The sequence below is a fragment of the Scardinius erythrophthalmus genome (genome assembly GCF_964197995.2).
Source record: "Scardinius erythrophthalmus genome assembly, chromosome: 17".
In the NCBI taxonomy this organism is placed as follows: Eukaryota; Metazoa; Chordata; class Actinopteri; order Cypriniformes; family Leuciscidae; genus Scardinius; species Scardinius erythrophthalmus.
Window position 1 is genome coordinate 13,775,073 of NC_138237.1, and position 11,011 is coordinate 13,786,083.

The following is an 11,011-nucleotide window of genomic DNA, read 5'->3' on the forward strand; positions in this document are numbered from 1 at the left end:
CAGTCCAATATTAAACAATCAAAATGCTTTATTACAGTTTAGGATGTTAATGTAGGTAGATTGATAAAAGTTTAATGAGGTTGGGTCTCCCCGAAGGGCAAACACCATCAGCAAAGGACATCATAATTCACTCCCACTTACTGCGCACCTCGGTTTAAAGATGGTTAAACTGCGAATTGAGCTAAGGAACATCACTTTTGAACCTTGTGATGCACATACCAAGTTATTATAATGTGCTATAATATTAGCTCCACTTGACTCATCAGCATAGCCCGAAGACTAACTAGTTACCAAACAACATTCTGAAAATGTTTACAAACATTCCAACAGAAGTGATAAAAAAAAAAAAAAAAAAAAAAACAGATCGTTCCAGCTTTAAAAAGTGACTTGGAAAATGGCTTATACATACACATACAAAAATATTTCAGTACAGCCGAAGTAATATATAGCTTATTGTTTTCTCATAACACATATTTGATGTGTCTTGTGTTAATCATACCGGTACTGAAAAATATCAGTATATTATATTTCAAATGGTAAAATATCATGACTCATTTTGGTACTTGATACGCTGCTGTTCCGAAGTTCTTCGCTTTATGTCAGTGTTATCCAAACTGATGAGAAGTCGGCTGCTCATCAGATAAAAACGTATATTTGTTAGAGCGAGCTCATGGAGTTCAGCAAGTTTGTGAATCATTTCATTATATTAAAAAAAAACCATCATAATGTAAATAAGAGATTCACTGTGCAGTGTTGTCAGCTTCATCGATTAAAACAGGAGTTTAGGAGCACTGAGATTCAGTGATTGTACTGGGAGCCCTCTTTGCTTGCTTTTTGTATACAATATGCATGCATCATGCTGCTAACTGCCCATTGCAAAGTTTCTGAAATGATTTAAATGCAGGATTAAATCCGAAACTGTGATGATTGACAGTGGTAACTATGGCAACAGACAGAAAACAATCGGTTACTGTATGTCAATATAGATCTGTGCATCAAGTCTTGGAGTGTAGCTAAATGCAAACTAATAGGTCTGCCACTTGTTCTATATGTAATGTGCTACTTTTTGTAGGAAGATTGCATATTTTCAATATTATTCAATAATAGTAATAGTATTTAATAGTAATGTACTTAAATGTAATAGTACTTCAATAATAACAAATACTATTTTAATTGTATCACTCCAGTTTTACTAGTATGGAGCAATGAGAAGTGCTATTATGTTGTTCTTTTATTTATGCTTGAAAACAAGCATCACATTTGTTACTGCAGAGTGTTTTAAGACTGGAGAAACTGGAAGAACTGGAAGAGAGGGCAACTCTCTGAGAAAATGAAGGAAATTAACATTTGAACTCACTCTTGTGCACCATTCGAGATGCAAGTCTCACCTCAGAATCATCCTAATCTACATCTCTTTCCCTCTTCCCCCATTCCTTCTCTCTCAAGCTGAGATCACCAAAATTTACCCAAGAATCTATATGGTTTAATGCGAATAATTATCATTCAGTATTACACATTTGGTATCATTTGAAATGTCTCAGTGCGACTGGTACAAAGGTCTCATTCTCAGTTATACTATGGTATCGGTAACCAGGTATTAAATTTTGGCATCGTACCCAAGCCAAAATTGTGGTATCGAGCCAACCCTGGGTGTTACAATAATGCACTTCATTGAATTAACAATTTAATTGCTGGGTGTAGTCAAGTGACAAACTTGATTTTGAACAACATTCTTGAACATAAACATTTCAGAACAAAAAACCCACACATAAAAACAAAACCAGGAGCCAGTCTGGTGACCTAGTATAACCCAACGAACACTTTCACATTCTGCAACACAACTTATTTTATTTATTCTAAAAAACAAACCATGTAAGTTTAACACTCTTCACACAAACAATCCTAACCAAGTACCTTTCACTTTTCTTGAAACGTAATTAGGGTTGTAACGGTATGAGATTTTCACGGTATGATAATCGTCTCAGAAAATATCACGGTTTCACGGTATACGATATTAAACTCTCATTATTATTATTATAATCATCAGCTACAATGACCCTTAAATGAAAACAGATATGGTTTTTGGTTGAACATGGTGTATGAAAATGCAATTAGATAAAATGTAACAACTTTTGTTTGTCTACACAAGAGAGGTTTACCAAATTAAAACATGGACAAAAAACTATATACAATAGTAATATATTTCAGTCATTATTTCTTCAGGCTAAACCAAACTTTTTTTGACAGGTTGTACTGAACCTATGAGTTTCAGTCAGTGTATTTGATGATTATTCTTTTAAAAAAAATTATAAAAGGCTCATTAAGTGTTCTCTCAGAGTAGCTCTGGATATGTTTATGTGTTCACGTCTTCACATAGTGAGTGAGACAACAGACGCTTTAAAAACCATGAGCATCAAGCGTACTTGAGTGTGTACTAGATCTACTAGACGAAACGGCGCTGCTCATTCATACAGAGACACGCTGAATATAGAATTAAGGGGGTCGCACAGACGCACACCAGTCTTTTTGCGCCGTATATCGCTGTATATCGCACAGCCATATTTTGATGTATTCATCCATCTATCAAATCGCACATTTTACGTGGCATACTTGTACTGTAATTGTTTCCAATTACAATATTCCGGGATTCCCTCTGCATGACAGAAATAATATGGCCTTAAGTTATAAATGGAATTACATTTATCTTCACGGAGGGATGGTGTTCCCGAACATGTTCGACGTGTTTCCTCCATTTGCCGCCACTCTTCGTCCACATCTCTTGCAAACTGGATATCCATCTTCAAGGACAACCCCACGATCGGTTTTCGGATATCCAAAATATTCCCATACTGCAGATTTAAAAAAAAAATTCGGCGGGGGATAGAGATTCGCAGCCTTTGTCTCGGACATTTTCAGCGCTGAACAGGTATGGGTGTAGTCTAAGGAGTCAAGCTGAAAGAAGTTGCATATATGCGGCAGCGCGGGTGAAATCGGGTTTAGTGTTTTTTTTTTATTTTTTTTTAACCGCGGATAAGCAAATGTGTACGATATGATAATCGTACATGTCAATATCGCAATAAACTGCCATACCGGTATACCGTTACAACCCTAAACGTAATACAATCAAAAAGATATTAGAGGAATGCACTTAAAGTCTGACTGCACAGGTCAAAAAGCATGATTTACTGAAGAGTGCTGGTTATCCACTTAGACGAAACAAGCTAGATTAATTATTTCCAACTGAAAAGGTCATCGTTTTTTATTTGTTTGTTTTTTAAGTGCTGCTATAAAATGATCTCTTCATGCTTTTCTACATTTATATATGCATCCCAATGGAAATAAAACTCACAGGGACAAGAAAAACATAAAAGATGTCATGGTTTCAGAACAAGCAGAGGTAACAGAGAAAGTATATAGTTTATAAAGTTAATAAAAAAGCACAAAAAATGCATTTAATTGGGTAAAGTGGGGTCCAAAAGCCTGAAACCGCTAGTGAAAATGCTATTCAGTATTTTTATAACTGAATAGTTTTTTTTTTTTTTTTTTTGCAATGACGTTATCAGCATTTGAGTACATTTTAATAATTTTTTATTATATTTATAAAATAATTATACATACACTACCATACAAAAGTTTGGCAAACGCATTCCTAAACCAGTTGCCACTGACTTAGAAATACAAAAAAGCTGTGTAAAAATAAATCAACACTGCACTGCACTCGAGCTGACATGAACTTTACAGGTTTGAATTATACATAAAAATTGACTGAGCTCTTAGATCGCTGTGCGTTTACCTTGTCTGGCCTCCTCTTCCAGTAGATCGGTGTGCATGGCCAGGTACCTCTCCTCATCACACAGAGCCTCTATCCTGGCCTCCTCCTCAGACAGCTGGTAGTCGTGATTCCACGAGCCTGCGTCATATTCCGAAAGATCATGTAAATGACCACGGCCATCGTACCTGCAATATGAATCATGTGGTTAAAGGTGATAGGAATTTAACATTGGATTACATACAACAAATACTCACCACACTGGAGAACCCTAAAAGTAAAGCCTTTTGTTTGTATATTCACATATATGGTTTTCTTTCAAAATTCTACTTTGCTTACAAGGTTTGCATGAGGAGATGCCTGGGCAGCAAAAGGCAGATGGCCTATATGATGCACTCCATAGGGCATACGGCTCAACAGGTGAGTGCACTTGCATGATAAACTTATTAAATCTATCTAATTCTTCACTAAAACCATAAAAAGACGCAACAGGCGAATAGATAAAAATAAAACGCAAACAACAACTCTCTTCTTACCTTACATGGTTCAACAAACCATTCCAACTTGTACCCTTGTCAGACAACTGAGACTTATTGAGACAACTGCCATCATCATTCCTACATTTACTGCAAAAGAAGTACATCCACACAAGCCCGAGCACATAAATACCTATCCGTAAGAACCCATATGGAGGAAATTTTCCTGCGCTCGCTCCTGTATTCCACTTCTCAGTTCCAGTTTCTTCGGCAAAAGAGAGAAGTGGGCGATGAGGTGGCAATCGGGGCCTGGAGGGACCCCTTAGCCTTAATTGCTGAGGAAATAAGTTCTGCATTACGTGATAGAGAGACACACACATACACATTGGAAACAAGAAACAGATCCATGCAGATTAAGGTGGCTCAATGCAACCCGCTGCGTTTCAACACACTCCTGGCTCATTACCAATTTTCACGTTTTTTTTAAAACGTCTGCAGCTAAACTGGAAAAAGTGTTGAGGAAGAGAGAAAACAGATAAAGAACACAATATTTGACTGACTACTTGTTAAAAGTACTTCCTGCAAAAGAACAACGTTAGACTTATGTGGATCTATGCACAAAGACAGAATTCATATAATAGGAATCCATTCATATATCACATCATATGTGAGAACCACCTTAATGCACGGACTTATTTACAGTAGCAGGCTTATCTTACGTGAATGTGCTGTGATTTTCATTTAATCATATAAATGCAACAAATGTGACCACAGCAAATTCACTAAGTGTTAAGAAGCAGAGACTTCACATGACCAGTACAAAAGGTTCATATTATGTTTCTAATTCAATTATTCTAACCGCCAAATAATTAAATAGATAGTCATTTAGACTTAACTAGTCAATGTGACTTTTATATTTTAAATTATATAATAGAGGGCGCCATGTGAGCAAGGACTCTGCCTCGGATTTCAAATTTCCCCTAACCCTACAGAGAAAAAAACAACATCTTAAACCAGCCTAAGCTGGTTAGCTGGTCTCTCAGATGGTTTTAAAGGCGTCTGGGCACTTTTTTAGCTGGCAGGCTGGGAGACAAGCTGAGAACCAGCTTGGCCAGAAGACCAGCTAATGACTATCTTGGCCATGCTGGAAGACCAGCTTAAACCAGTTAAGACCAGCAAACCATCTTAGACTGGTTTAAAGTTCTTCTTGTTGAATCCATTTGACAGTTCTGTCATTGCATTGAGCTTACAAAAAAATAATCACAATCCAAGCAAGTTATCTTAGATCTGTCATTGTCAAGTTCCTTTTATTCACGTTTGGCCATGTAAACATCACACAATGCCATCAGCTCCTCCTGTGCTGCAAAACAACAATACATCCAAGGTCCCTTTGGAAGACATTAAGTTGGTTAAGTAATGATTCCCATTAGGTTTGTTTAACCGACCTATCGATCATGATGTTCTTGTCCCCCATCCATGGGATAAGGTGTTTGCCCTGCTCGTGGTAGCTGGCCCTCTCATCGTCCCGGAACAGCTTACAGGCGTAGCCGAACACCAGCAGCTCTGCATACTTGCTACTGTCGCTCTGCTCCTTAGCCGCTTTATTACGATCCTTCTTGCTCCCCCCGCGCCGGTACATTCCAGATAATATCCGCTAGACACGCAAAATAAGCGATAGACTTTTAGAAATGTATAACCATTTCTTTAAAGGTGAGAGAAGTGGGATAATATATATCAGCTAGCAATTGCTCCAACACATATCAACACACTGCTGAAACAAATATGGCGTGTTGAAGAACTTTGCGTTTCAGAGTTGCAGATTCGTTAAATTGTGTTTCGTTAAACCGAATGCAGTGCTGCAGTTTTAGTTTGTAAAGACATTTGTATATGATATGTGATTATTTTATAATATTTCAACATGTTTGCTATGCGCTAAGATAGGAAAGATGGATATCATTCCCAATCAAGACGAAAATGTCAACGTTAAAGTGAAAATGAAGGCGCATATTTGACCCACGCTAAACTTAACACGCTAAGCAAAATAAGAGAAACAGTAGGCATCCAACAAAACCAAAAGCAAAATAATGCCCAGGTAACCGTTTTTGAGTCGTTTACTTTATAATTTAATGGGTGTGTTCATGCGCACTGATTTTAGTGCACTTTAAACGAATGCGGTGTAAAATACGGACTTTTTTTTTTTTAAACAAATCCTCAGTCAAAGGAGGTGCTGGACAAACTCAGTTGCTCAAACTAAATTTCATCTGAGTGGTTGTATTTTGTCAACAAATGTTTGGAGATTTCACCAGGACAACAACTTCTCCTTGGTCTTTAGAAATTACTGAAAGCCTATTAATTTAGTACTGAGCATTGATTTCATACATGTCCAATGCAGAGGACACCTAGACCTAAATCATGTTTATCAGGCATTTGGGAGACACAAAAAATGAATAGGTAAAGAAATTATACATCAATATTCCTATGAAATATTAGATATTATTATTAAAATGTTGCCAATTAGTACTTTTGTTATTACACTTCTTTTTTCATTACATGTTGCCCCAAGAACACATTAATATGCAAATTATTGATACATTGTATTGAATGGGAAAACCCATTTATGGCCATTTACCCACATATTGCATAAAATAAAATGGTGTATCGATTCATTCCGTTATAACTTTTTATAACAGTTGAAAATCATCTTTATACAACCTAAAAATTGGTCTGTGAATGAAAAGAAATCCCATTGGTTTTGCCTATACATGTTGTCATTTCATGTGATTTTATTTTCTCACTCCAGAGGACATAGCAGAACATTTTAATAAAATATAAATTGGAAAAAAAATTTTTACAATTTGTTTCTTAGGCTATGCTCTAAATAATGTGATGACATGAAAAGAAATACTACATTAAAAAAATAAAATCTGGGATTCAGGAGGTTATTTCAGTTAGTTACCAAGGCTAGGCATAGGCAACATTTCTCATTTTTATTTAGTTGAAGTTTTTCATCTAATATTTATACATAGTTCTGTCATGAAATTGCTGATTTGTCCTTTCAATGCCTTGGCATTAGTCAAAATACTTCCCAATCCACATAAGCACGGCTGCACTGCATCTGAAAACTATAGGCAGCTAGTTGACTTGTTACTTAAAAACAAAAACTTTAAGTAATTGCAACAAACAAAATGTAAGTTGTATTTACTAAAAAAGTTTGTGTAAAGTTGACAAAAACTCCTTAAATACAACAGTAATAACAACAAGAAAATGTAAGTTGCACTAAATTGTTTGTGTTGACAATTTAAATGTCGCATGGACTAAAGAAATCCTAGTAAAGTCACTATTACATATACATAATGTTATGTTGTATGAATTAAAGAAATCCTGGTAAAGTCACTATTACATATACTTAATGTTATGTTAAATTTACGAACATTTAGTGTGCAATAAACATTTAACGTTAAGGATTTCCGTTGCTTTGTAATTACATTACTTTGCCATACAAGTGTTCAAGAAAACCGTTAAATAATCAGACAACTATTTTTCAGAAACAAATAGCTTTTTATTTGCAATTCAACCAAGTCTTAAACTTATTTTTTTTGTCTTTTTTTTCTTCCAATAAATTCTACAAAGTGCTACAGAACTTGACCCTTATAGAAAGGAATATTTATGACTGGCATGTTTTTTATACATAAAAACAAAAACAATATAAACAGCAGCATTGTACTGGAATGAGAACTAAACATCAATGAATTATTCCACAAGTTTGTTTGCTTGCATCAAGTTCCATTAACACCTTTTGAAGAAACTCAAAGGTATACTTGAGATCAGATGGATAGCTCATCTGAAGTAATTGCTGAAGCAATTTCACTCCTTCAACAAGGATCCCAACATCCAATGGTGGTTGTTCAGGTCGTTCACCTTCGGCTCGGACAATGAAAATACCAGTGACCCATATGCAATACGTTGAGTAAACATTACCTTACAAAGTTGCCAAAACATTGGATATGGTTTGTCTGCCTTTCACAGCTCAGCTCATCTACAATGAAAAACACGTATATTATCTGACATAAACTGACATCTCGAAGTAATAAAACTTTCATTGGCAGTATTTTTCAGGATGGAAACCGATTCAAGCAAATTCAAACCTCAAATTAAGTCTCCAATTTCGTCATCTCCTCAACGTTCGTCTGTCTTTCGTGCTTCTGCATTTGCATACGGTGTGTGCAAAGGGACATCCCATTTTGGTTTTCTTGTATTTGTGCGTTTCACTGAACAATGATTTGTTAACTGAACAAAAACGCCTAAAGTAAAGATGACAAGACGCAGTCTGTTGTTGAAATTACCAAGTAAAATTAATTCTATGCAGTTACTTGTGTTTGTTAAGTAAAGTGAACAAGAAAGTATTTAGTAAAATTTCCTTTAAATGCATCCTCCGATGCAGTATTTTTAAGATTGTGGACACAGCCCATGAATCTTGTACCCTAGCCTAGGGTTTGATCGCCCAGTTGAGCAATTATGAAAACTTTTGTCTATTCCTCCTTTGTCCCAGCGCCACCTGTAGAGATCTGATAAAGGGATTCTACCTTTTTTGCAGCAGCAGCAGCAGCTTGTCCTTTATGTATGCTAAATAAATTCTTGTATTTGCTCAGCAGCGACATAACCCAGCAAGCAATAGCCGCCATTTCACCGTCTAGGTTAATTATATACCCGATATAGTCTGGCTATGAGTAACACACTTCTAGCCAAAATAACCTTGAATTTGGTTACTTGTCGTTATTGCCAAAATAATTTGCCAGATGTATGATTGTGGCAAGGGGGGCGTGGTTCTGTGAGGTCTCTAACAGGAGAGAGAGAAAGGAGATAAGCAAATGACGAACACCTGTATGGGCTGAAATATGTGCCACCAGAAACTGAATTTGAATCATTTATATTTGAATTTGAATTGCTAAACTTGAATAATTGCATTGGAAAACTGAATTTGAATCACATAATTTGAAATTTAATTTATTTGTTTGGAACTGAAGTTCAATACAATTTGGTCCTCACTGAAAATTCAACTCTCTATATATCCTCACATTCAGTTCTCACAATTCAGATTCAGATCACCAAATTCAATTTCAAGTTACTTTGACAGACATCCGGGTAGTTGGAGGATGAAGGAAGAGCAATCGAGCGCAGATCGATATCGATAGAGTTATCCCTTATATATATATCTGCCTGAATCAGCCTGATTCAGGGTGATTTTAGTTTTGCTTTCTCTGGCAGCGCGCAAACAGCTTAAATGCCGTGCCCTTGTGGAAGATAAAATTCGCTCTTCATACCTTTTACAAGTAGAAAACATGAGGATATCAGAAACGAGATCGATGGTCTCTTTCCTGCTCGTGTCCACATCCCTCTCAAAGGGATTGAATTTGGTGATCTGAATCTGAATTGTGAGAACGGAATGTGAGGATATATAGAGAGTTGAATTTTTAGTGAGGATCACAATTTTATTGGACTTCAGTTCCAAACAAATAAATTAAATTTCAAATTATCCAATTCAAATTCAGTTTTTCAATGCAATTATTCAAATTGAACAATACAATTTCAAATTATGTGATTCAAATTCAGTTTTTCAATGCAATTATTCAAGTTTAGCAATTCAAATTCAAATATAATTGATTCAAATTCAGTTTCTGGTGGCACATATTTCAGCCCATACACCTGTGTCTTGTTGCAGTAATTGGCGTGGAGAGCCCGGATATAAGCCGGTGTGGAGGGAGAGAGAAAGGACTGAGGACTCGTACGCCGTCATCAAGTGGAAAGAGTGGCCGACAACATAGTGGAATAAGTCTGAGCTGATCAAGTGGAAAGAGTTGATGACACGCAGAAAGAGTATTGATGTGCGCACCTTTTGTTTTGTTTATTGAGTTTTCACAATAAAACGTACGAGTCCCGTCCGTCACGCCAACTCTGTCTCACTGCCTCATCACACTGGTGCCGAAACCCGGGAAGGACGAAGATCGCTGCTGCCGTCATGCAGTCTCCGCCGCCATCGCCGTTTGTGAACATCATCCATTCGCTCGCGAGTCTTCGCCAGGAACACCATGAAGCACTGCTGGGCATGAGGGTTGACCAGGAGCGACGGTTCCGAGCCCTCGTCAGCCGGAAGACCGCAAGCTGTTCCGGAGCTGGATTGACCCGGAGGTTTTTGCCACTCCACCTGCCCCAGCCCCACCCACTCACGTGCCTCAAAACAAGATGGGACCCCAGGATGATCCAGACTGGTCAGTGCAGCTGATTTCTCTGCTCTCCCGAGAGGCGCAGGTGGCCGCACAGCAACTACCAGTCCAGAACCTCCTGGTCTATGAAGACCTGAAGCACGCCATCCTGCAGCGGGTCGGCCGGAGTCCAGAACAACACCGACAGAGGTTCGGGAGGTTCAGGCCACTCCACCTGCCCCAGCCCTGCCCACTCACGTGCCTTTAAACAAGATGGGACCCCAGGATGATCCAGAGGCTTTCCTGGACCTATTCGAGAGGTCCACTGAGGCCTGTGGGTGGGCACCTGACTGGTCAGTTCAGCTGATTTCTCTGCTCTCCGAAAAGACGCAGGTGGCCGCACAGCATCTACCAGTCCAGAACCTCCTGGTCTATGAAGACCTGAAGCACGCCATCCTTCAGCGGGTCGGCCGGAGTCCAGAACAACACCGACAGAGGTACCGATCGCTGGACCTCGGAGAAACCGGCCGACCCTTCGTAATGGCGCAAAAACTCCGGGACTCCTG

At 38.0% G+C, this 11,011-nt stretch overlaps 1 protein-coding gene across 6 annotated transcripts in view; it reads right to left on the bottom strand.

Moving 5' to 3' along the window:
* The window catches only part of sfswap (splicing factor SWAP), an 89,224-nt gene extending 83,195 nt beyond the window's left edge, over positions 1-6,029 (bottom strand). For 2 of the 6 annotated variants that reach the window (XM_081391598.1, XM_081391597.1), the window contains exons 1-2: positions 5,691-6,026; positions 3,794-3,957 (exon numbers count right to left, since the gene is read on the bottom strand). In XM_081391598.1, coding sequence (XP_081247724.1) covers positions 3,794-3,957; positions 5,691-5,884 — 358 coding nt within the window. In that variant the 5' untranslated portion in view covers positions 5,885-6,026. Of the gene's footprint in view, positions 1-3,793 lie in introns of all 6 variants that reach the window. The other 4 variants (XM_081391602.1, XM_081391601.1, XM_081391599.1 and 1 more) reach the window with 4 other exon arrangements.
* Positions 6,030-11,011: the final 4,982 nt, after the last annotated feature.